A 27,645-nucleotide genomic window follows, 5' to 3' on the forward strand; every position below is an offset into this window, starting at 1 on the left:
TTGTTTTAAAAATCTTTTTCTTGTTTTACTTTTTCCAGAGGAAAAAACCCTGAAGACCTACAATGAACTCATATGCAAAATGCTCTGCTTCCCACAAAACTTAAAATAAAAATAGCTGTAAAATAGTAAAATTTTGGAAGTAAAAACAAATATAATTCCTTCTTTTCACAGTGTGATTTTAACTTCATGTCACCAAGAGGTGAATAACTATACTACCCATATTTTTTAAAATAGCGCCACCAATGCAAAGCTTATATTTCTCTCTACAAGCTGGAAAAAATGTCTACAAATGAATATGAATTTTTCATCTTCTGTTGTGAGCTATGAGGTCATTATATGCTTTTGTTGAAGCCCATAAAGCACCACAAATAATGTAATCGAGTCAGTTACCCTTAATATTTAAATATATGCATATATATGCATATTTTGCAATTCACCAAAAATAAATTGTTTCTATAAATAACTAATATCTTTAAATTAGCTGTTTTATATTTTCCATTGATTTTAATTTGATTGTTATTTGCAAAGTTTCATGTGATCGTAGTTGGTCTCACTAAAGCCCTTAAGTCCTGTACCTTTGTTGTTGTTTTACCCAATTTTCCAATATTTTTTTCTCCAATTTAAGGATTAGAAGGTTGTTATTATGTTGGGTTACTTCATTTAACAAAATCCTTTTTTAAATCCCAATGGAATAAATGAACAGAAAAAATACTTCCAAAAGCAAAGATGCTGAAAGCGTGAATTAAGAATAGTGGGATTAGGGTACTTACAGTCAGTGAGACCAGCGATCCCAGCAAGGGTTGTGATGGGCACATGTGGCATGTCCCCATTCATACTGACGGCTGGGCACAGAAGTCTTACGCACACAGAGTTCCACAGAGATATTTAACCGCTGACCATCCCTCACATCTCACTCAATCCTAAAAAGGAACAAAAGAGATGAATGAGGTTGTGATATGGGATGATGTCTAACAAGCTTCATTTGTTTGTTACGGAGTCTCAGTCAATTTTGTGCATAGATCAACAGTCACTATATTTCCTGGCAGAATCAGTCCACTCAGACATACTGTCTGTAACAGGTGTATTGATTTCTGTGTGCACTAACTGCCACGTAGAGGAGCATTATGTGAGTCTGATAACATTACTACAGTGCAGACAGCCTGATGGACACACCCACTCTGGACAGACAGAGGATGGACCATGGACACACCCCTAATTAGATATGCAAGCCCAACCCTGTCTCTCTCAAGGGACCAATGACAGCTGGGAGATGGTAAGCGCATAGTAAGCACAATAATAATATTCATGACTCATTTGCATGTGAAACTGTTTTCGAAAGGTAAACAGTGCAGCACTGAGCTAAGACGATGCAAACCGGGGTACTTCTGTTGCACTGGCCCCTTTAAATGCCAATACTTCACTTTGCATTCATGAATCCATTCCAATCATTTGCATGCAGGTTTTTTGACAACAACAACTCGACAGCGACATTCCCATAATACACTATTTCATAATCAAACATTCTGTCGCAAAAAATTAAAATTCAACAACCAGGAACGTTTTCAACATCTCCAGCAATAACGTGTTTATATTTCTTACCGAAAACAGATGCAAGCGACTTTGACTTGGCTTAAGTTCTGAATGCAATTATCTGCCCAATTTATAGTATTATTCTCTAAATCATTAACACAATGTGCAATTAAAAGATATGGCAGGTCATACAGTGGAGTGAAGCATCACATCTGTGCATACAGGATAACGTAAACACAAATTGACCAAAAACACAAGTGTTGACAAGTCGATCACCACAGAGAGGAACCATTCATCATCAAAGCGTTTCACTGACGTTTATTCAGCCATAATGACTCAAAACATGGCTAACACAGCTACGTTATGAACAATAGTGAATGTAAATATTTACCTTAACACGCGTTCAATTCGTTCGTGGGTTATCGAGAGATGCTTAGAAATGATTTAGACTATTAGCGTTAGCTCGGGATTTAGAGACTCGCTAGTTAGCATTGCTCTGATCTGCTATGTGAATTCTTACAGAAACCCGATCCGCCCGTGGTCTCACTTATTTAAATAACATATTTAGTTATCTTCTACACGGTTTTCTGTGAATAGTTCAGTCGTTTAGTCTACTAAACGATAGCTGGTGCTATGCTAAACACTGGCCAGGGCTAGTTCGGCTACGCACATCTTTCTATCTCCGCGCGCGAACAATAAAAACACTTTTTCGCTGTCCTCCATTCGCTCCTTCACGCTGTACGTGACGCAACGAAACGTTTTCGGTCATTACAAGGAGCGTGGGATATCTGTATATAATCCGTGTGAGTTCCCGCACAAAAGCACTCGCCAGTGTTTGTGTCGGGAGGCCTCCGCGAGCTCAGCAGAAGCCTCGGACTCGACGCAGGGGGGCGCGCCGGAGGAGAGCGACTAGCCGAGCCGTTGCGACGTTCGTCTCCTCAGAGCCGTTCCGTCGAGAAAAACCAACTGGAAATGTGTCGAAATGTGATAAGGAACGCGAAGACGGCCTTAGGATAAATTGTGACAGGGTTTGATATTTACCTTAGCTTGGGGTAACTTCAAAGAAGAAAAAATAAGGGGACTGTTGTTGGGATGAGAGGCTGGTTATCGGTCTGCTGTGAGTCTCTGGCTCCCCCTCTCTGCTATAAACAGATCAGCGCGGGCTAGCGGGGTTTGTTTAGCCGAGCCAGCTAACAACAAGCCAACTCTATCTTTATCTGGGGTGGGGAAGGTCAGGCTTTCTCTCATCACACTTTAAATGTGTTTCATAACGGAGCCGAGTTCAGCTCCTTGTGAACCCATCGACGCTTGTAGAACACAGTCGCTTACGTCTTTGTTTACCAACAAAAAACCCGACAACTGATGCTTTGTCGCCAGTTAGAGGGAATTGTAGGTTGACCGGAAATACAAATACTAATAACGTGATTATTTTCCCGCAGACACTGTTGACGATTTCCAGCCTTTTCCCATCAGGTGCGAAAAACACCTTTAACTAAGATCGAATTATTATTTTTTTTATTCAAGATATCTTTGTTTTTTTAGTTGGACATCCCCAATTATTATAATAGTGTAATAATCATGTAAAAGTGTTCACAATATATTTTATAATTTATTCACATACTTTAGAATGTAGAACCCTCATTTAATTTTTTCACATACAATACATTGATATGCATCGTACTTTGTGCATGATGTATATACACACACACACTGCGTTCTGTATATGAAGTATGATGAGTATTAATTATCAAGTATATTGCGAATAACGCTAATACATTATATGTATTGATGTGGATATGTATATATTTATTAATACATAGATTAGTAAAAAAAATGTTAATATAATGTATATTATATTAATATGCAACCATCTTTATATATAACAAGTAATGGGAATCCTTACACTAGTGGTATGATCATTACCTTAAAAATAATGTTTAGGTATCTTTTTGAATAGAATATCGGATAAACTCAAATATGCTATTGGATATTAAAAAAACTACAAATTATTGCAATTTCTGATGGGTTTGGGAGGGAACCGTTAACAGACTTGTGTTCTTGTAGGAACTTCTTGTAGGTTATAACTTGACCTAGAGCCCTGTCCTTTGAGCCTTTCTGTAGTTTCACTTCTCACCACTGGAGGGCGACTTGGTATAACAATTATGGCTAGCGGACACACCTGTAGTTTATTAACGACTTTATTTTAAATTATTTGTCTTCTTTAAGACACATAATTCTGTGTAGCTATATGAAATATATGAGCTATAATACTGTGGCTTCCATTACCATTAACCTTCATATATATTTCAGTGCTATTCAAGTCCAAACTAAAAACCAATACGAACGTTTTAAGCATCTGCAAAACCAATACATGCAAATCATGTATTTTAAAATGGACAATTGTTGTTACTCTTTCTTTAGCATGTCTATGTAAAGCACTTTATTTACAATATGTCTATATGAATCAACTTTTCTTTACATTTTGTTATAGCACAGTATGTAGTGACATGCATACATTGTTTTTAGTTTGGAATATGTGTCAAAGCAAAACGTTTGCTCAGTAGCTGTATAGTGATATAACACTAAGAGATTTTTAATGTGTTTGGAAATGCAAAATATACTCACACTCACCTCAAGAAAAGTACTGGTACAGGTCAAGAAGGACATGATGCAATTGTGTCAAGAGGTCTTGACATGAACAGAGATTAGATCATACATTCTTTTTATGGTAACACCATGTGCTTGATAGGAACAGTAGTGAGGGATTGAGAAATGTCAAGGATGAGCAATTCAAGGCTAATAATTCTGCAGAACTGGTGCTACATTAAGTATAAAACATTTAACTCCTATATTGTCACTTCAACAGGAAATTGATTGTTTTGTTTGTTTGTTTTTTAAATTAAGGAATAGTTTAAAGGAATTTACTAATAATTTGCTAATAATACACTCACTCTCAAGCCATCCATGAAATCGATGAGTTTGTTTCTTTACGAGAACATATATGGAGAAATTTAGCATTCCATCACTTGCTCACCAATGGATCCTCTACAGTGAATGGGTGCCATCAGAATGAGAGTCCAACAGCTGATAAAAATATCACAGTAATCCACACTGCTCCAGTCCATCAGTTAACATCTGGTGAAATGTGTAATGTTGCATGTTTGCAACAAACAAATCCATCATTACGACATTTTTAACTTCAAACAGTCCAAAACCGGTCTAAACAAATATGTGGATTTTGTTGTGTGAGGACAACAGGAAATTGATTTTTCCATTGTTATGATAGATTTTGGCTAAAAGTTATGGTTTAAAGTTAAAATATCTTGGTGTTTATTTATGGACTGAAGTGCTGTGGATTATTGTGATGTGTTTATCAGCTGGTTGGACTCTCATTCTGACGGCACCCATTCACTGAGGATGCAAAATGGGTATAAAATAGGTAAAATAAGAATCACTAACCTGTTCAGGATGCTTGCTAAGAACACAACAGGTAATGTAAATGGTCCTGGCCAAAATGCTCTTTTTTATTAACAGATTTCTTTATTTTGTACAAAGCGACAGTAATTTATAAAGGCTTAAAATAAGATAATTACATCCGTTTTTCAAAAACAACTCATGCAGTCTGAGTGACTTTCCAACTTATTTTCACTGATAAAGTTGTGTAGCATGGAAAAATCACAATATACGGTTGTTTCTGGACTCGCAGCCTCACTTTCCGACTTAAGCTGGCAAACTTCCCAAGTGTTTCATAACAACCAGTTTGAAAATACTTCTTCTTTTAAAAAAAAAGTTTTTCCGGCCCAAGCGGAAGCATCACTGTGAACATATCTTTTTTGCATAATGACATTGAGTTTTTCTCTTGAATTAACAAAGACAAACATGCATCTAGAAAATTAATAAAAATATGTACAATGTAATCAAATTGACTCCATTTACTCTACAATGAAACATTTCAAAGAGGACCACACATGTCCATCTCTGCTCGCACTTTTGGATGTCTTCAAAAGGCATATAAAAAGACTTGAGATGAATAGACATTAATGTTTGCACAAAAACTCCAGATTTTCCTCAGGAAACAGGCAGTTACATATCGGTCTCACTGTCAGGGATCTTGGCATTCCCGCACTCGCTCTTCTGAGAGACAAGCTTGTAGGACTTGGTCTCTTCCTCCTCCATGACAGAGTTTCCGATCTCGGTGTCCACAGTGCACAGCTCGTGACGTGACAGGTGCTCCACAATGCCAGCACCAATGGAGTCGCCCAAAACATTCGTGGTGGTGCGCAGCCGATCTCTGAAGCAGCAGATGAAAAGAAACAGATTTATTTTCATGGTGGAAAAATGGTGTGCTTAGTCCAAGCACACCACAACATCTAAGCCAAGTCATCTCCTCCTCAATGAGGATTTATTTATCTGGTTTACACAGAATGTTTTTGGTTTTGGATGTCATATGAAGCTTTGTTGTGCTCTGAGGGCATCATAGCTTCCGCTTAATAAAAACAGTTCCTCCATCTTGTGTGATGTTTTTGCTGACCCATCTTTCCTGGCATGAGCGTTCCTCAGAGTCTGAGTCCTCCTCTAAACCTCACAATGCCTTTTCTGTTCTGTATGCTGCTTTAACCAGCACATCATCTCTGGCGACCAGCTCCCTGACTGAACTTGAATTCAACGACTGCGGTTTTGCTCGGAATAGGTCACAAGAACATGCTGTTGGATATGGGTGTGTTGTTCAATGGGTCCTAGGCTGATAGACATTTATTTATTTACATTTTTATAGAGGTTAGATAGTGGTTACAGTCACAAAGAGCCATTTCTAGCTGATGAAGCCACTGAACTTAAAACACAGAAAAATATTATTAATGTAATTTAATATTTAATTCTAGACTATTAAATGTTTACTTTTATATTTTTTGTAAAAATTGTATTCATTTTTATTAATTTAAATTATTAGTATAAATTAAAAAAAATATTTCATTTATATTTTTATAAAACTTTCTATAACTTTTTAAGAGAAGTAATTTTCACAAGGCCTAGGAATGATTATAAACTGAACAAAACCTCACAGGTTTTAAAAATCACTGCTTAGTGAATTAGTAACTCAAATTAATTAATAAATTAATTTATTTTTAATTAAATTGTTAATTATACATTATATTTACCTTTATAATTATATTACCAACCTTAACTGGATACAAACATATGTAGAGCAAATCTCAACTGCCTGGTTGTTTAAATTATCACAAAATGTAAACTATATTATCACACATCTCTATACACTAGGTTATACAAAGTTGGATACCCAATATATTATATCAAACTTTATTTGCATACGTACAGTACACTCACTAAAGTGATATAATTGATATACTAAATCTCAACTGCTTAATTTTTGGTTATTGCCAAGCTCTTTATATAAAGTTTGAAGTTTGTTCAACTTTATCTGCATACAGTATATTCACCTTGAAATCACAATCTGAACATTTCTAGATTTGTATTTATTTTGACAGGACTATGTGGAACTATATGTCTGTTTATTAAAGCTGATGAGTGTAGTTCTTCAGATACTTTCTCTTGTCCAGTGTAATGTTCAAGTACACATTGGTTTCCCTGAAGTCACATGTGGGATGATCTTACACACCAAAAAACTTTAAACGTTTGTAACACACACAAAAAAAAAATAGTACTCACAGTAACCAATCAACTGCGATAATTAGACTGATGTCATCAGTGGGCAGTCCTACAGAGGTCAGCACTATCACCATGGTAACAAGGCCAGCCTGAGGGATTCCAGCTGCACCAATGCTGGCTGCTGTTGCTGTGATGCTTTCAAATTATACAAACATGCATTCAAAAATCATTTTCAGTCAGATAAATTACCGAACTGGTGTGAGAAATCAAAAATCAATCTGTAAGGCAAAACACTAAAGGCAAATTGTTTGTTTATTTATTTTTTTATGCATTGGTCATTTTTTAAGATTTTGGGATTGTACTTTCACAGGGTCTTCTTGTCTTCTTTCAGACTAGTGGGAAGAAAACATTAAAAATGCAGTGTTTATGTAATTATTCATCTAATTACATTTGTATATTTAATTACAATACAGTTTTTAATGACTGCTTTCTCAAAGTATATATTTTTTTACTTTAGTAGCATTTACCTACAACAAAATGTCTATTTTTGTGTATATTCTAAAAACTTTTACTGGTTCTTAAGGTTTTTTTTACATATTCAATTTTACAGTTTTTGTCTGAATTTTTCTGACAGTATTTTTGGATTTATGGAGTTGATAAAAAACAGATATCCAAAATCATTTTGAAATATGTCAACATGTCAAAAATAAAACTAAAAACCAAACTTTTGATCCTGGCTTTATTCAATGCTCATATTTTTGTTATGGAAAATGTACGCAAATTAGTGCACTTAGCACATTAGTTTTACTTAGACAATGCCTAATCTGCATTTTTAAAGATTAAAAAAAACATGTAGTAGTACAACATTTAATGTCTTAATGTTCTGTGATTAGTCAGCTGGGGAAATATGGTGAAATCTGTTAGTTTTCACCTGTGGTGTCTTGCCTTAACTGAATAAGCTGTCATGGAAAAGTTCTTTATTTGACCTAACGGTACCTGATGGTTAGAATCTGTCCAAAGTTCAAATCCATGTTATTGACTTGTGCAATGAAGATGGCAGCCAGAGCCTCGTACAGAGCGGTGCCATCCATGTTTATGGTGGCTCCAACAGGCAGCACAAAACGGGTTACACGTTTATCCACATGGTTATTCTCCTCTAGACACTTAAAGGTGATGGGCAGAGTGGCAGAGCTACAGGGGGCAAATTCTGTCATCATTCACTGATCATCATCATGTTCCGAACTCGAAAATGTAGATGAACGGAAAACCTTGACCCATCTTTATCAGTGGCAAGTAACGGTGGGAATTCTAGTTCCAACAAATACCATAAAAACAATCCATATTGAGAACATATACAAACATGTAGTGGGTGACTAAAATATTAATCATACTTTTATTATATTAATATATATAAAGTATTATATTAATAATCCTTTTTAAACATGTTGGGAAACTCTCATGATAGCGCTACAGCAAAATAACCCTTAGGAAATTAACCAGCGTGATTCCATTCACAAACAAATCACGCAATTATTTTATTATGCAATTCTCTTATTGTGCAATTCCCTACAGTAATTCAAAAACAAAGTTCAATTTCCAAATGAATTATGAATAATGAGTCAGTACCATGAACCGTTTCAATGTAATGAATCAATAGGTCAAAAAGACAAGTCTCTGGTATCAATCTGTTTGATGATTCATTTACTGAACTGTATTGTTCAGAGCAGCTATTGAATCAACATTATTATTTTAAAGGAGACATATTATGCCCCTTTTTACAATATGTAATATTAAATTAAAATTAAAATAAAAATTAAAGGTAAATTATGCATTTAGCAGACGCTTTTATCCAAAGCGACTTACATTGCATTCAGGCAACAATTTTTTTCTAACATGTGTTCCCTGGGATTCAAACCCCCAATCTTGCGCTTGCTAACGCAATGCATACAACCACTTGAGCTACAGGAACAATAATAATATAAGTAATAATATAATATAAGTCTCTGGTGTCCCCAGAATGGTCTATGAAGTCTATGAAGTTTCAGCTCAAAATACCCCACAGATCATTAATTATATCATTTTGAAAATGCCTGTTTTGAGTGAAAGCAGAAACACACTGGTTTCTGTGCCTGTCTCTTTAAATGCAAATGAGCTGCTGCTCTCCTTTTCCAGAATAGAGCTGCGCCATTACAGCTCACACCTGCTAATAAAAAAAATCTGTTTTGGTTCTGATTGTCATGTTTAACTTCTGAATATGATAAACTTCTGAGTGCACACGTACAGAAAGCAGCTGTCACAGCATGCGAGTACTAAAAAACTAAGTTCTCATTCAAACACAAGTTTACGTTAAAAACACACAAGTTACAAAAACGGTTATATTAGTGAAGGTAAATAGCTGGGAAATAAATTGCGTGTTTATTTTAGATCTGTGTGGGAGCAGCAATATCCAGTAAATATATCAATAAATCCACTGCTTGTCTGAGGAGATGGGACTCTAAATAGTGTTCTGCTCTTAAATAGACACTAAATAGTGTCTCCGTTTTTGGAGCCTAAAGTGGGCAGAGCAGGCCATCACCATTTTGGCAGTGCATCACTCCCAGATAATCAAAACTAGAGGCGGGAGCTGGTTGCTGAAACCACGGCCACCACGGTGCCAGCAGCAGCAATCCACTTGTCACTCAAGTGGCCACGCCCTTAATGATGCATAACTTCAAGTTATAAAAACAATTCACCCCCCTCACAGTTGTCATGAAGGGCAAAACTAGCTATATAGACCAAAATCATTTTTTGAACCAGGCTGTAAACATGTTTTTTTTTCTGCTGTAAAGTTGGGCATTTTAACAATGGGAGTCTATGGCCAGGTGACAAATTACAGTTTAAAGTGTTAGTTCAGATAGCCGAGCCAGATAACAATGGAAGATTTGCATCGGTTTTCGGATCACCAGTAGTTCTTTCGGACAGTTCGATTCAATAAACCGGTTGAAGAAAACGGTTCACCGGTTCTTTTGCGCTCGACATAATGGCGTCATTTGCGATGATTGCCCTTTAATCAAGCCTTCGGTTTACTCGCGCTCATAACATTAGCACAGAATCAGTTCAGAATCAATCACCAAAATAATCAGTTCGGTTCATGCGCTCTGTGTGTCAGTCTGCTTCACGCTGAATCACACATGCGCAGTATCATCAGCTCCTCGATCCTTCTTATCTGGCTCGGCTCGGTGTTCATCTTCAGTTCTCTCTTCACAGCAGTTCAGTCAGTGTACTGTTTGAGTGCAAGCATTACTCCGGGATATTGGTTTGTTTGAACTCAGAGGGAGTGTCAGCCACATTAAAAAAGTTAACAGCTTAAGTCATTTGTGGATTAATGTGTATTAGAGATGCGAACCGTTTAAAACGATTCAGTTCGATTTGGTGAACTGAATGATTCGTTCGCGAACCGGATATCCAGACTGCTTTGATTTGAACTCTCACACAACAGACACGGAAGAGAAGACAATGCTGAATAAAGTCGTAGTTTTTGCTATTTTTGGACCAAAATGTATTTTCAATGCTTCAAAAAATTCTAACTGACCCTCTGATGTCACATGGACTACTTTGATGATGTTTTTCCTACCTTTCTGGACATGGACAGTATACCGTACACACAGCTTCAATGGAGGGACTGAGAGCTCTCGGACTAAATCTAAAATATCTTAAACTGTGTTCCAAAGATAAACGGAGGTCTTACGGGTTTGAAACAACATGAGGGTAAGTTATTAATTACATAATTTTGCTATCTGGGTGGACTAACCCTTTTAGTCACTTGTGTGTCCTTGCTGATCCTGGAACAAGATTCCAATCAACCAATCAGAATTGAGATATAACTTTTCAGGAAATATCTGTTTTAAGCTTAAAATCAGGGTTAGGTGCTTCTACCCGCTTGTTAATCAGCTATCATTTCCAACTGATTTAAGAAATAAATTATGGGTATGGTTAGGTTTAGGGGTGGGATTGGGTTAAGTCTATATTTTTGGACAATAATGTTGATCCAGGAACATGTCTTACTTGGCAAAATCATGGTGACCGAGAGAGACCGGAAGGCTGCCGTTTGGTGGAAACTTACAGATTAAGGGGCGGTGATATTATAATGAGATCCGTTTGAGATCTCGTCACTAGGGGAGTGAAATCAAACGTGCTCCTTTTTTCAGATGCTTGCAGAAAAAAGCTTACCAAAACAAGGTTACTGGGTAAATCTTTTTCAAGTTTCCTTGGTTGGTAGATGCACCGGGGACCTGATTATAGCACTTAAAACATGATATGTCAACTTTAAGTGATATCCGTAACAAGTTATCATTATTTTCAACGATATCCGTATTGAAATGATGCAAGCTCTTTGGAAAAAAAAAATGTATTCAAATGTATACATGCATTGAAAATGATTTAAATGTAAAAGCTCACCTGGAGGAGGTACCGAGTGCAGTGACAAGGGCTTGCAGAAGTCCAGCGATGAACACAAATGGATTTTTACGTGTCACAAGGAAGTAAAGCAAAGGCAGTATGATGACTGCATGTATCAGTAGGCCAATGAATACTGTGATGGTGTACATGCCCAACTGGCCTCCCATTTCTGATATGTCATCCATCTCAACTATCTTTCCTGCGATCAGGAACAGTATGCCCAGAGGAGCGTACCTGAGGTGGGAAAACAAATTAGATAGTTATTACTGCTTTGTAAAAAAAAATACTGTAATACTTAATCAAGGCAAAGAGAATGTCCTTAGTTATCTGATAAAGTATTTTTCTATGGTCATGTTTTGTCTCACGCCACTTCATAGTGTAACTAAAATGTTCACAAATGCAACAAAAAATCTATGTGCAACAGTAATTTATAATCTAACAACATGATATCTAAAAGTCGAGGAGGCTTTTGTATGCGTTAATATTGGGTTTTGCTAGTTCATGCAAAAAATGATTCAACTGAAGTGATTCTTTTTAATTGAGACTTGATCTTGAACTCGTTGGTTCTTCAAAGCTCATCCCGGAGTAGCCGTCATAGCAACAGGTCCGTAAAATTAAACTTGCTCTGGACTGGAGCATGCTTATTTAATGTAAACAGGATTAGATCGCATCTTTTTAACAAGAATTGATACTTCAAATCTGTCCACTACCACCTCTACTTTATAACTAGAGTATCCTACTGATCCAGGGACAATAATTAAAAATAATAATCATTCAAAAATTTATTTAAAGATAATATAATAATTTTGTGTAGCCTTTAATACCATAGACACCGCCAGTTTTACATACTGAAAGATTTATTCATCATAAAATAATTACTTAGAGACGTACATTAATTTGAGTGGTGACAGCTATTATGGGAGAGGCTTGATGGAGGGCTGGAGATGCAGATAACATGATCTTGACCCTTAAAAAACTTTAACTAATTGAAATATGAATTGCTAATTACTACATTGAAATAAAAATGTAGAGCCTGTGCAAATATTAGAAGTTGTGAATAATTGGGAATCATGTAAAAAAAAAATTAAGAAAATAAAAACAGTGCACATTTAATTTATCTATAATATTATAATTTATGTAGTTTTGTTCTCTTGGCTGTTTCTTTATAAAAGTCCAGAAATTTGTCAAGTTTTCGTCAGGTGCCTTTTTTAATTATATGATGTCATTACGTTGCTGTCTTGCATTGCTGATCGTGGTTTCGAGTATCTATACCAGGGGTGTCAAACTCAATTCCTGGAGGGCCGGAGCACTGGAGAGTTTAGTTCCAACCCTGCTCCAACACAATTACCATGCAGTTTCCACAGAAGCCTGAAGGACTTGATTAGTTGGATCAGGTGTGTTTAATTAGGGTTGAATCTGGAATCCGGTTCTCCAGGAATTGAGTTTTCACCTTTGATCTATACCATAGACATAAATACGCCTCACTGGCCGCTCGACCGCATGTCAACGTCGCCACCATATCGGTGCGGGCAACTCTCCATAACTCTCATATCGGGACAGAAGAAAACATACCTGACTCATTTGCAGCTTGGGCATCAAACCGTCGCACAATAATAAAAACTGATCTCGGGGTATTATATTTCACAGGTAAGACTGAACAGTTGTTTCTGGATGTTTTGGGGTAATTTTTAACATTATGTTGACAGCTAAATTAGTCCCCAGTGTCAGACTATCTGATATCGCTTGTTAGGGGTGAAAGATGAGACTTAATAAGCATTAATTCTTACTAAGTTTTAACTTTATATTGCAGTTTATATCACAAACTACATTGTGTTATGAGCACAATATGTACAGTGAGCATTTTGACCAGACAATGTCAGACTGTCAGGATTAGTGATGGAGCTAAAGCACCTCTCTTTAATTTCACTAACATTACTTATTTACAAAGATTATGTTTATTATCACTTGATTATAAGGATTTCATAGGTTATCATTAAAATGTGAACTGATTATATGAATGTTTTTTCCCCCTTTTTAGCCAATTGTAAACCGGACAAGGAAAGCTGAAGAAAGCTGTTCTCTGGATTTCCAAGAGACAAGACTATACCTCCACAGCCCAAGGTTGTTTTTGTGCTAGTTAAAACCCAGAGCAGCCCTGAACATGGCCGTAGCCAGGCTTTGAAAATTAGTGAGGTCCAGGGGGTTTCTATAATAACCCCCTTATTATAGAATTGTGCTATAATAACCCCTATAAATACAACTAATTGAATACACTTGAAAAGAGACAGAAATGTAGATGTTTCTGGAGGGATGCTCATTTTAAAATTATACCCTATTTATTGCATCAAAGTTTGTTAATATTTTTATGGGATGGATAATTTTATCAGTTGTTAATTATTCATGCAAACATAGATATTGCCCACCAAACGTGTTATTTAATGATTATTAATTTTGATTAATAGAAAGTTTTTTTTTGTTTTTTTTTGAGGGGGAGAATCCCATATTCTAGCCTGTGTTAAACATAACTATACTTTCACATTTTGTTGTACAACGTAAACTGCACACACTCCATGCAGTCCTATGTATTAACCGTAGATTGTATAAAAACATGGACGTATGTCTGTGATGTCACCCGTAGGTTTCTGAAGAGCGTTTTTGAAGCTCAAAGTAGGTGGAGCGAGCCATCACCATCTTGGCAGCGTGTCACCGCACGTCACTCCCGGATTATCGAAAATGGACAAAAAGGCAGGATCTGGTTGCTGAAGCCACATCCACCTAGCTCCACCTTTACATTATTCATTTAGCTGACGCTTTTATCCAAAGCGACTTACAATTGCTATATATGTCAGCGGTCGCACGCCTCTGGAGCAACTAGGGGTTAAGTGTCTTGCTCAGGGACACATTGGTGTCTCACAGTGGATTCAAACCCGGGTCTCTCACACCAAAGGCATGTGTCTTATTCACTGCGCCATCAACACCTGTCACTCCCTATGAGTCATTTTGCAGTCAGCCTCTAGCGGGCAGTCGGTGAACTGCAGATTTAGTCATTTCCTTGTTGGCTTCATGAGAGAGAGCAGGAGGTTGCCACTTGGTATTAATTGAGCAGCAACCTCTCACTCTCTCTTGTGAAGCCTAAATGGAAGTGACTAAAACTGCAATTCATCGAATGCCCGCTAGAGGCTGGCTCAAAAAGGGAGTCGGTCCCATGTTAAAATGCCCAACTTTACAGCAGAAAAAAACATGTTTACAGCCTCGTACAAAATTTGGTCTATATAGCTAATTGTGCCTTTCATGACAACTATGAGGGGGTGAATTGTTTTTTTTTTTTTATATATATATAACTCATCTGTTTAAATTATATTAAGCCTTGAAGTTTTGTATAATTAAGGGTGTGGCAGATAGACCGGTGGATTGCTGCTGCTGCTGTCACTGCTGTCGAGCTAGGTGGGCGTGGCTTCAGCAACCAGCTCCCGCCTTTTTTTGCCTATTTTCGATTATCCGGTAGTGACGCGCGATGACATGCTGCCAAGCTTCAAGCTCAAATCTTGCCTTTCATAATTTCCTCAAAGACCCTGACAGGTAATTATTCACAAAATTGTAAAAATATTGTGTTTTGAAGTGGGTTGTAGTGCTGTCTTATGCAACTGCAAATTTAAACTGTTTTTAGTCTAGTAGTAAACTTAAATCCTTTTAAGAACTGCAGGTCCTAGCCATAGAAACCATAATAATGATTTATCTGACACTAAGTAATAAGCTTATGCAACTTTACACATTTACAATTACTTACTATATTATTATTTACTATAAGGCTACTCCACTAGGTCAGATATATTGCCTGGAGCACACCAAGCTGACAGTCGGCCGTCGGGAAGTTTTTGTTCATCGTCCAACTTAGTTTTTCTGCAGCGTCAGCTCAAGTTGGTCCTCGACGGCTTTTTTTGGCCGATTCCACATGTTGAATCTGCATCGGAGCTCGTCGGTCAGTAGGGCCATCTGATCATTCTGATTGGCTGTTGCATGAGAAAAACGCAGAATGGACGTGCTACTTGGCCGTCGAGTGTCGACCCCACAGTCTGCTTTTGTTGCCACTAATTTGTTGGGGACAAAGGGAAGACTTTAAAATATAGTCTGTAAAATAAACTGTTAAAGGATTTGATGATCACTAGTCTAGTGATTGTACATTATTGTTGTCATCGTTCAAGCTGTATTTCAGCTTTAATGTAGGTTTTTTTTGTGTGCCCAATCATGCCTTTTTGACTATTACCTTTCATGCAGTGTGCCATGTAGCTGTATGTGAACATAAAATATCTTCAAAGTTGTGAAGCCAAAAGTGCACCATAAACAATGTTATTTTCAATCAAAAAAACAAAAAAAAAAGAGTCGGCTCACATTTGCCTAAACAAGTCGTCAGGAATTTGAATCATATTCTGTTACGGCTCTATGTCACGAAGTAACACATTTGCATAATGTTCGCCCACATTTTAGGTTGCCAGCTTGCCTGCCCACAAACACCGTAAAATTTCTGTGTGGTTAACGTCATTTCGAGAAGACGCTTTGTCCTATGCTGTGAGTAAATTAGTTTGATCACATCTCATAATTATCATAAACTTGTCAACACTTGACACTGAGAAATGTCCTGCTCCAGTTGTGCTTGTGAATCATTCTCTTGTCGAATAAGCCATATCAACTGTTTCATCATCAGACTCCGGCTTGAGTTGGTAAGCTACAATCCATATCATCTTTTCTAAATATTGACAAGTCTCCAGGATTGGCATTCTGTCATGGCAATTGACGTTTCATTTCCGACTCTCTGCAGCTCTGGACCAATCACAAAGGATTGCGCCATCGGACCAATCACAGCAGTGAGGGCTCATGGAAAGGAGGGGTTTAGAGAGACTGATTCTTTGAACTGTTTTGCATGAGTCATTTATGAATAATTTAGAAATTAGGTAAAATTAAATCTGTTTTCTGAGAAAACTAAATTGTTTTTTGACCTTGCATGCATGTAAACCTGTTTTAGGAGACTCATAAAACAATATTAGCAACCTTAAAAATGGCATAATAGGGGCACTTTAAACAAAGCAGCTATTATTTGCCATAGCGACAGCTAGAATCTAGTGGATTGCAGCTACTGCTGCTGGGCACCAATGTTGCAATGGAACGTTCTACAGAGTTTTGCCTCTTGGTCTTCTAGACTCTTTGACGGCACCATCTGTAATATTTCCAGTCACATCGGATTCGAAATGGGAACTGTGCTTTAATGTTGTTGTTTTTTTTTTTTAGGTTCATATGATTCATCATGAATCACCAGAGAGTAAAAGCATCAGATTTAGAACAAATTTATAATAAAAAATAACTGCAAAAGCTTGCAAGTTTACAGCTATAACTTAAAGTGTTGTGATCCATACTAAATTAGGCCGATTGTGCTATTAAAGGAATAGTTCACCCAGAAATTAAAATTTCGCCATCATTTACTCACCCTCATATCATACCAAACCTGTAGGAGTTTCTTCTTTGAAGATGTTGAACATAAGATATTTTGAAGAATGCTGGTAATCAAACAGTTGATGGTCCCCATTTACTTCCATAGTATTTCTTTCCATACAATGGAAGTCAGTGGCTACCAGCAACTGTAAACATTTACTAAAAGTATTCTGCTGTGTTCAACATAAGGAAGAAACTCATACAGCTTTGGAGGTCTATATGTGTAAAGAGGATAAGTAAATGCCAAAATGTTCATTTTTTTGGTGACTTGTTCCTTTAAAAAAAAAACCATTTAAACAGACCCAAATTCATATGCTGACCATTGCCATATATATGCCTATTAAATTTTGCCATTCAAATTGTAAGTCAGTGTTAACAATTTATATAGACTTTAAGCACTTTTTTTAAGTGACAAACGATTGAAAATATGAGCTTCTCTATTAACATCTTAGCACAGCAATTAAATATTCCATTTATTATATGAGGGCCAATTTTTTACTCTTTCCTCTAATTTATTATGTTTTAATTGCCAATGTTCCAGTACGTCTGCTTGAAATTAAAATTACAAATTCAGTCTGGCAGGTCATGACATGGTTTACACCATTTCCATTCATTAGAAAAAGAAAAAAACACTGTTTGTGAAAACCAAGTACATAATGTGCTCAAAGCTGAAAACTTCCCCTCTCTAAATCACTCACCACATGATAATGGCAACAAGCCTCATGATGGCCTCATTTATACAGTCAAAGAAGTCCCGTAGCGGTTGCCCCCGTTCCTTCATATTCCCAATGATGAAGCCAAAGCACATAGAGAAGAACACCAGTCCAAGCGCGTTGATCCCATTAACTGGTCCCAGCACTGGTATCACCTCTTCACGTTTGAGTTCCTGTGAGCCATTACTCAAACTGAAAAATGTCTCGTTCACCAGAACTTTAACTGTGACCACTCGCTTGGCATACTGCGTTTTAAACTGATGAAGGTAGAGAGAATAGAAACCGTTACTTGGTCGTGTTTACCATCTTACGGAAACTAGGTTTTTAGTAGTTCTTAAGCAATGAAAACATTACCTGTTGAGTACAAGCTTGCACTAAATTAGGAGGAAACATGTTTCTGTTAAAAATTAAAAAAAAAGAATATGTTAGAAGAAAAAAAACATAATCAAATTTAAAAAAAATTAAAAAGTACTTTGGCATACCTGATGAGATCGAGGAAGGCATCTACTGGGCTGATTTGTTCTATCTTCTGCTGTTTGGTGAATTCGTCTCTAGAGCCTCTTCCTGGGTGCATGATGAGCACCATGATGATCCCGATGATCACAGCGATGATCGTGGTGGTGGTGTAGTAAACTACAGCTCTCACACCCATCTTCCCTGAAGTATGACTGTCCAGAGCGGCCATACCTGCACACAGGTGACATTAGACTGCAATATTAGTCTGTTTCACATGATTCTGTGGATGCATGTGCATATAGTAATGCAAGCAACGGCATATACTGGATATACAGCTGCATATACATACAATGACAGTCAAAAGGTTGGAAACACCTATTCATTATACACTAGCATTCAAACGTTTGGGTTGGTAAGATTTTTTTGGTCACACTTTAGTTTAGGGTTCAATCATCACCATTTACTAAATATTAAGTACGACTTATGTCTCAGTAAACTCCTAATTTGCCACTTATTATTAATAGTTAGGTATTTGTTAAGTTTAGGTATGAGGCAAGATGCAGAATAAGGCATTAATATGTGCTTTATACATACTAATAAACAGCCAATATGCCAGTAATAGAGAATTGGTCCTTAAAATAAAGTGTAACAGTTTTATTTATTTATTTATTTTCTGTTTTATGGTCACGAAGGCTTCATTCATTTGAGTAAAACTACAGTTAAAAACTTTACAATTTTGAAATATTATTATAATTTAAAATAAATGTTTTGAATAGTTTAAAATTTAATTTATTCTTGCGATCAAAGCTGAATTTTCTTGACAGTCTTCAGTGACATGATCTTTCAGAAATGCTTGATTTGCTACTCGTGATACATTAGTATTATTATTATCAATATTGAAAACAGTTGTGATGCTTAATATTTTTATGGTAAAAAACTGATAGGTTTCAAGTATTTTTTGATTAATTTAAAGGTAAAACAATAACAGCATTTATTTTAAATAGAAATCTACAACAATTTTATTTACACTTTTGATCACTTTTCATGCATCCTTGTTGAATAAAGGTATTAAATTCTTATAAAAAAAATCAAATAAAATCTTACCCCAAATCTTGAATGGTAAAATATATTATGACTATTTTAGACTTATTTGGATATTATTTAGGTCATGAAAACTGGCAGGAATTATCTTTTGAGTTCAAAAGGTGAAACTGAGCTTCTTTGTCTAGATTTCACTTTCACTTTAGATTTTGCAACTTTTGGGCTGATTTGTCTTCACACTTAAGTCTATAGTTGTTGAATAAAAGTTTTTAAGGACTAACAATTTATATTTTGTGTGCAAAAAAAAGACCAAACACCAGTCAAATTCAGTGTGAAATTCAGAGAGGAAAGAAGAATGAAAGTCTCTACAATGATGCTCAACAACAATAGCTTGTATAGTAGTCAGACAGTATATTTTCACGACTACCATTCATCAGCTTTACACCCCACAGTGGCCTGGGAACCATCTGCACAGATCATGTTCCCATCCTGCCGCTCTCATTAGTTCTTGTCTCCATGATAACGTTGATACTGAGTCAGATACTGGCACGGCACAACAATGGAGATGAGTATAGGAGCCAAAACACTGTACATATTATTTGGAATATGGAATAACCTTATATTTAATTTATAAGGTTTATATTACTACATTAATAGCTTATTGCTAATAGTAGTCAAACATAACTTTATTAAAATATTATTATTTCTCAGTTATGTTTCTTAGTAATGTTAAGGAGGTTTTCAGAAAACGATCATTGATATAATTTGAATTATAAATGCTGTTTAGTGATTTGGAAACAACGAAAACCATTTTCTGTTTAGCTCAAGGTTTAGGTTGAATTTAGGGCTACCGCCCCTTTAAGAGAATTGTGCTGGTTTCCCGCAAGACCGTTGAAGCGTCATAACTAACTTTGGACGCTCGGAGCCAGCTGTGAATTAGGACCTGAGCAATATAGTTTTCTTACCGTAGCCTATGGACGTTACATTGTCTTAGAAACATCAGACAGCATTATTTTTGGTTTAGGAAACATTTATTTTATTACTCCTGTAAGAAGATTTCACTGTGGGACCTGAATAAACGGTCATTTTTGTTATCTTTTGACATTGGAGTCCTGGGGAGTTTTTTTTATTTGCCCTGGTACAACGTTCTACGGCACGAGTAACTAACTTTTGCAAGGGATTGGACTGCTGGCCCTGACATAGTAAGAAAACTGTGCTCTATGAGGAAAAAGGATTCAAAATTCACGAACTGCTGGAGCTCTGTGATGAAGGAAAATAAGCAGATTGGTGGGCAGTGAGTACTGAAGAAAAGAGAATGTGGATGCTATTTGTGTCTTTTCTGTTGAGTGGAGACGTCAAAATTAAAAAAGGCTTGTTGCTAATTAGCTAAGTTGGTGCAACTTTAGCTGCTATTTGTAGCAAGTGCTGACAGCCTCTTGTGAGAGTGATAGAGAAACGTTTTCACCAGGCAAATAGGAAAATTGATTTTTGGGTTCTCACTGTAACTTAAATTCATCAAGATGAGCCAAGCAGGCGATTCAACCCCCCAACCTGAACCTACTGAAGCTAGACAGGTTAAAGTTACAGCCAAGGCTTATGAAGAAAAAGTTCGCCATGCCATTAATAAAAGGAAAAACAAGCTAGGTCAGCTAACCAGCAAAATTAATCAGATAACTCAGTTAATGGATGAAGGTGACGACAGTAACCTGCCAGCTGTAGAGAAGATGTTATCAGTAGAGTTCAATAAACTGTTTGGAGAGTTTTGTGAACTAAATACATCAGTCAAAGTGTTACTGGATGAAACATCAGAAATGAATGCAGATCAGGAAGGATGGTTTAAGCCAAAGGCCGATATGTTTTATAACTTTGCTGCTAAGGCTGATAAATGGATAAAAGAAGTGCATCAGCGCATAGCCGAGGCTAAAAAGACAAATGAGGAGATTTCTCCTGAAGATAGTGCATCAGTGTCTATTGCTTCGAGAAAGTTAAGGAAAGGGTCTAAAGCACCATCCTCAGTACATTCCAAAGCATCCTCTGCATCAGCGGCCCGTCTGAAGGCTGAATTAGAGAGAGCTGAGCTACAAGCTCGAGCTTCCACTCTAAAACAAAAACAACTACTAGATGAACAGGAAGCTAAGATAAAAGCTGAGAGAGAGGAGTTGCAAATGCAGATCGCACTTGCCGCCTCCGATGCTAAGTGCAGAGTACTAGAGGAGTTTGAAGGTATCAGAGCCTGGTCTAGAGTTAGCCAGCAAGATGGTATGAACTCTTACATAGAGAAAGCAAAGCACACGGTACCACAAGCTCCTAGGCAAGCTACGACTACTCCCCAAGCAGAAGTCAGAATAGAACCTGCTCACAGAGGTAGCCATGGAGCCCCTACTAGTGATGTGAGGACGGAACAGGAGACTTTGCGACCAGAATCTTCGCCATTATCCATTATTGACCTCCCAATGAAACAACAGAACCTCGCTACCCTGCCACCTCAGAAGATTCCAATATTCAAGGGGGACCCTATGGAATACAGGCTATTCATCAGGGCCTTTGAACATGGAGTAGAGGATAAGACGGATAGTGACAGGGACCGGCTGTACTACATGGAGCAGTACACGGACGGGCAGCCGAGAGAGCTTATACGAAGTTGTTTTCACATGGAACCGCAAAATGGCTATCGTGAAGCCAAGAGGCTCTTGAAGGAGCACTTTGGTAATGGATTTAAGATTTCAATGGCATACATTGACAAAGCACTGGCCTGGCTGACAATCAAGTCAGATGACGGAGAAGCACTTCACTCCTTTGGCCTTTACCTCACAGGATGCCTCAACACAATGTTGGATGTAGAGTACATGCAAGAGCTTGACAGTGTGTCCAATATGCGAGCTATCGCTGCCAAGCTTCCATATAAGCTGAGGGAGAGGTGGAGAAGCAAAGCATGTGCTCTCCTAGAGAAGGAGCAACGCAGCGCTAAGTTCAGGGACCTTGTCGGCTTTGTGATTCAGCAAGCGGAAGAAGCCCTCCACCCACTCTTCGGCGACATTACGGATGGAAACAAGAGCCATGTAAGGGCTCACAAGACTGAGAAATCAGCCAGAACGAGTGGTGCTCAGAGAAGCTTCACTACTGCAGTCACAGCAGTCAAGAATCCGACAGAGACAAAATTAAAGCCCAAGGGAGAATCACTGTGTGCTTTCTCGACCCCTTGACTCTTCTGCCAAGGAGAACAGCATACCTTGGAACACTGCAAAAGGATGAAAAGGTCTCTTCACAAGGAGAAGATCGACTTTCTTAAGAGTAAAGGACTATGCTTCAGTTGCCTGAAACAAGGACACATGAGCAAGGCCTGCGATGAGAAGATGGCCTGCCAGGTGTGTGAGCTTACTCACCCGACAGTTCTCCATAAGAAGAATAAGGATGCTACTGATGAAGCAAGACAGAAGGAGCCATTGACTGACACGTCCAAAAACACAAAGTACAAGGTGGAACGAGCAGATGGAGAATCCAGTTCAGTAGTAAGTGGATGCATCAATGCAGAGATGAGGACCTGCAAAGCTACTGGGGCCGGCAATGTTAATAGTGTTTTGGCGATCGTTCCAGTACATGTCAAGGCCAAGAAAGATAATAAGATTGTGACTACTTATGAGTTCCTCGACCCAGGCAGCAATGTCACCTTCTGCACAGAGAAGTTAATGGCCTCACTCAAGGTCACAGGGAGGAAAACAAGTATTCTGCTGAAGACCATGGGAGGCGAGCGGCTGGTGAGCAGCCAAGTGGTGTCTGGTCTGGAAGTCAGCGGCATGGATGGCAACAGCTTCCTGGAGCTGCCCAACATCTATTCTCAGAGGGTGATCCTGGCACGTGAACAGAACATCCCTCTGCAAGAGGAAGTAGACAAGTGGCCTCATCTCAGTCAAGTGAAGATCCCAAAGATTCAGGCAGAGGTAGATCTTCTCATTGGGACTGACGTACCCAAGGCCATGGAGCCGTGGCAGGTGGTACCTAGCGTGGAAAATGGGCCATACGCAGTAAAAACACGACTGGGCTGGATTGTCAATGGTCCTCTCCGTGGAGTCAACAGCCATGACACGACTAGTGGACTCATACAGGTCACTTCCAATCGCATATCAGTGGCTACGCTAGATGAGCTGTGGAACCATCAACAGTTCAAGATCGACTTTCCAGAGTGTCAAAACGACCGTGTAGAGATGTCAAGGGAGGACATCCAGTTTCTGGAAATGGTCTCGCAGTCAGCAAAACCTATAGAGGGTCACTACAGCATCGGTTTACCACTGAGGAACACAGTTTTCAAGATGCCGAACAACAGGAAAGTAGCTAAACAGCGAGCTCTCAACTTAAAGAAGAAGTTCACAAAGAATCCTCAGTTCCATGCTGAATACTCTGCGTTTGTGGAAGACTGGATCGTGAAGGATTACGCTGTCAAGGTTCCCAATGAAGAGATCAGCCGTAGCGATGGAAAGGTGTGGTACTTGCCACATCATGGCGTATATCATGCTAAAAAGCTGAAGATTCGAGTGGTGTTCGATTGTGGGGCGTCCTTCCAAGGCACCACATTGAATGATCAGCTCCTACAGGGGCCGGATCTGACGAGTACTCTGCTTGGTGTCATCACAAGGTTTCGGCAAGAAGTTGTGGCTGTCATGGCAGATGTGGAAGCCATGTTCCACCAGGTACGGGTTCCGGCTGAAGATGCTGACCTTCTGCGGTTTCTCTGGTGGCCCTCTGGTGACATCAAACAAGACATCGCAGAGTACCGAATGAGGGTGCATATATTCGGTGCCACTTCATCTCCGAGTTGTGCCACGTTTGCCCTACAGAAGTGTGCACACGACAGCAGAGGTCAGTACAATAATGCAAGTATTGACACAGTACTACGCAACTTCTATGTTGATGACTGCCTCAAGTCTGTCTGCTCAGAAGAGGAAGCAGTATCTATGTACAGCGACTTGAGGGCCATCCTTCATTCAGGAGGATTCCGCCTTACGAAGTGGGTAAGCAACAGCAGAGCCGTGCTGTCTGCAATTCCTGTGGAGGAGAGAGCTGAAGAACTAAGAGACCTCAATCTTGACTTGGATATGCTACCTGTCGAACGAGCATTGGGGGTCCGATGGTGTATTGAGAGCGACAACTTCAAATTTAGGATCATTATTCAAGAGAGGCCACCCACAAGAAGAGGCATTCTCTCCGTAGTTGGCTCTATCTATGACCCGCTGGGTATTCTAGCACCAGTGGTCTTGACAGCAAAGCTAATCCTCCAGGAGCTCTGCCGAATCAAGCTGGGATGGGATGATGACGTTCCAGAGCACCTCGCTAAAGAATGGAACAGCTGGTTGGAGGATCTTCACTTGTTGAAGGATTTTGGAGTGTCTAGATGCTTCAAGCCCAGGGACTTTGGCAAGGTAATATTCAATCAGCTGCATCACTTTGCAGATGCTAGCCAAGAAGGCTACGGAACGGTGAGCTACTTGCTGCAGGAGAACGAAGAAAACAATCTTCACGTTGCCTTCGTCATGGCAAAGGCCAGGGTGGCACCCCTCAAGCCCCTCACCATCCCACGCATGGAACTAGCGGCAGCTACCATGGCAGCGCGCATGGACAAAGCCCTGAGGTCAGAAATGGAACTCCCCTTGGAAGAATCGGTGTTCTGGTCAGACAGCACCACGGTGCTCAAATACATCGGAAATAGAACCAGCCGATTTCGCACCTTCGTTGCTAATCGAGTGGAAATGATTTTGAAGCTGTCAGAAGTAAGACAATGGCGACATGTAAATACAGCCAAGAATCCTGCTGACATTGCGTCAAGAGGACTTGACGTGAGATCTTTCCTGCGCAATGAGTCATGGATAAAGGGGCCGGACTTTCTCACAAAGCCAGAGGAGGAATGGCCACAGAACCCAGACAACCATGGGGACCTAACCACGGAGGACCCAGAGGTAAGGAAAGCCGTGGTCAACACTACTGCAGTCGAAGAGCAGTTGGACACAGTGCAGCGGTTCCTTGAGTATTACTCCTCCTGGAATCGTCTGAAGAAGTCAGTCAGCTGGATGCTCAAACTGAGAAGCACGCTGCTGACTCTGTGTCGTAAGAGGGAGGAGATGAATGCGTCACTTCCACAGTCTGAGGTCCAGAAAAAGATGAAGATCTTCAAGGAAAGCCTTCCAAAGACCAACCTCACTGTGGAGAACCTCAAGGAAGCGGAGCTTGAGATCATTCGTTTCTGTCAGCGGCGAAAGTACTCTGAGGAGATCTCTGTACTTCGGAAAGGTGAAAACGTTAAGATGAGCAGTCAAATCTACAAGCTCAAACCCAAACTACAGGAGGGGATTCTTAGAGTAGGAGGAAGACTCAGCAGATCAGCGATGCCTGAAGAGATGAAACACCCTGCCATCCTACCTAAGGACTTCCATGTGACGGAGCTTATACTCAGAGATATACATGAGTGCGTGGGTCACAGTGGTCGCAACCATGTACTGTCCAAGTTGCGACTGAAGTATTGGGTTCCTGGTGCTCACTCAGCTATAAGAAGAGTCCTATCAAGATGTGTGACATGTCGACGCTCGCATGGTGCAGCTGGACAACAGCAGATGGCAGATTTGCCCCAGGACAGGGTACTTCCAGATGAACCCCCTTTCACCTATACTGGAGTTGACTACTTCGGTCCGTTCGAAGTCAAACGGGGCAGAAGCTTAGTAAAGAGGTGGGGCGTTATCTTCACCTGCCTGGCTATTCGTGCTGTCCATCTGGAGGTGGCATCATCGTTGGACACGGACTCATTCATTGACGCTCTTCGCAGATTTCTAGCAAGACGAGGCCAAGTGAAAACTCTCCGTTCAGATAATGGGACTAATTTTGTGGGTGCGGAGAAGGAGCTAAGGAGAGCTATGGAGGAATGGAATGTCTCCAAGATTGAAAGCAGTCTGCGTCAGAGAGGCATCCAGTGGTTTTTCAACCCCCCGACTGGTTCCCACCATGGTGGCATCTGGGAACGGATGATTCGGTCAGTCAGGAAGATCCTCAGTAGCATTGTAAGGCTTCAGACTCTGGATGAGGAAGGCCTGCATACTGTCTTGTGTGAGGCAGAATCCATCATCAACAGTCGACCTATAACCAAAGCCTCTAATGACCCATCAGACCTGGAAGCGCTTACCCCCAATCACCTCTTGCTTCTTCAATCAAAGCCTTCCCTGCCACCAGGCCTCTTTATGAAGGAGGATGTCTATGCCCGCAGGAGGTGGAAACAGGTCCAGTATATAGCTGACATATTCTGGAAGCGATGGACAAGAGAATACCTCCCGCAGTTACAGGAAAGGCAGAAGTGGACTCGTGCTTCCCGGAACTTCGCTGAGGGGGACATTGTCTTGATCGTCGATGATTCTGCGCCCCGCAACTCCTGGGTCCTTGGTAAGATCATCGAGGTGGTTCCAGACGCGCACGGGCTCGTGCGTCGGGTCCGCATCAAGACGAAGACAACCACATTAGATAGACCCATTACCAAGGTCTGTCTTCTCCAAGAAGCTGCATGAGGCGGTGCTGAAGACGGCTACAGAGACACTCGACAGTTATTAGTTATTAGTTTAAGTTTGTTGACTCCTTGTTGTTTTTTAAGGTAATTTTTTCTGAAATAAGAAAAATTAGGGGCCGGAATATAGGAGCCAAAACACTGTACATATTATTTGGAATATGGAATAACCTTATATTTAATTTATAAGGTTTATATTACTACATTAATAGCTTATTGCTAATAGTAGTCAAACATAACTTTATTAAAATATTATTATTTCTCAGTTATGTTTCTTAGTAATGTTAAGGAGGTTTTCAGAAAACGATCATTGATATAATTTGAATTATAAATGCTGTTTAGTGATTTGGAAACAACGAAAACCATTTTCTGTTTAGCTCAAGGTTTAGGTTGAATTTAGGGCTACCGCCCCTTTAAGAGAATTGTGCTGGTTTCCCGCAAGACCGTTGAAGCGTCATAACTAACTTTGGACGCTCGGAGCCAGCTGTGAATTAGGACCTGAGCAATATAGTTTTCTTACCGTAGCCTATGGACGTTACATTGTCTTAGAAACATCAGACAGCATTATTTTTGGTTTAGGAAACATTTATTTTATTACTCCTGTAAGAAGATTTCACTGTGGGACCTGAATAAACGGTCATTTTTGTTATCTTTTGACATTGGAGTTCTGGGGAGTTTTTTTTATTTGCCCTGGTACAACGTTCTACGGCACGAGTAACTAACTTTTGCAAGGGATTGGACTGCTGGCCCTGACAATGAGGCTTAGACAGAACCTTAACCAGGCGAGAGATCAGGACAGGGGCAGACAGACAGAGTACAGAGAAG

General features: G+C 39.2%; 2 protein-coding genes across 5 annotated transcripts in view; both read right to left on the reverse strand.

Annotated features, from left to right (window-relative positions):
• Window positions 1-2,822, reverse strand: part of nipbla (NIPBL cohesin loading factor a) — a 56,864-nt gene extending 54,042 nt beyond the window's left edge. Inside the window, exons 1-2 of one of the 2 annotated variants that reach the window (XM_059549484.1) lie at window positions 2,572-2,822; window positions 771-920 (exon numbers count right to left, since the gene is read on the reverse strand). In XM_059549484.1, the coding sequence (XP_059405467.1) occupies window positions 771-834 (64 nt within the window). In that variant the 5' untranslated portion in view covers window positions 835-920; window positions 2,572-2,822. Of the gene's footprint in view, window positions 1-770; window positions 921-1,921; window positions 2,393-2,571 lie in introns of those variants that run through there. The other variant, XM_059549485.1, reaches the window with a different exon arrangement.
• Window positions 2,823-5,062: 2,240 nt separating this feature from the next.
• slc1a3a (solute carrier family 1 member 3a) overlaps window positions 5,063-27,645 on the reverse strand; it is a 40,498-nt gene continuing 17,915 nt past the window's right edge. For all 3 annotated transcript variants that reach the window (XM_059549486.1, XM_059549487.1, XM_059549488.1), the window contains exons 4-10: window positions 18,272-18,476; window positions 18,144-18,186; window positions 17,775-18,046; window positions 11,593-11,826; window positions 8,152-8,346; window positions 7,216-7,350; window positions 5,063-5,821 (exon numbers count right to left, since the gene is read on the reverse strand). In XM_059549486.1, the coding sequence (XP_059405469.1) occupies window positions 5,614-5,821; window positions 7,216-7,350; window positions 8,152-8,346; window positions 11,593-11,826; window positions 17,775-18,046; window positions 18,144-18,186; window positions 18,272-18,476 (1,292 nt within the window). In that variant the 3' untranslated portion in view covers window positions 5,063-5,613. The remainder of the gene's footprint in view (window positions 5,822-7,215; window positions 7,351-8,151; window positions 8,347-11,592; window positions 11,827-17,774; window positions 18,047-18,143; window positions 18,187-18,271; window positions 18,477-27,645) is intronic.

Source organism: Carassius carassius, chromosome 5, assembly GCF_963082965.1.
Source record: "Carassius carassius chromosome 5, fCarCar2.1, whole genome shotgun sequence".
In the NCBI taxonomy this organism is placed as follows: domain Eukaryota; kingdom Metazoa; phylum Chordata; class Actinopteri; order Cypriniformes; family Cyprinidae; genus Carassius; species Carassius carassius.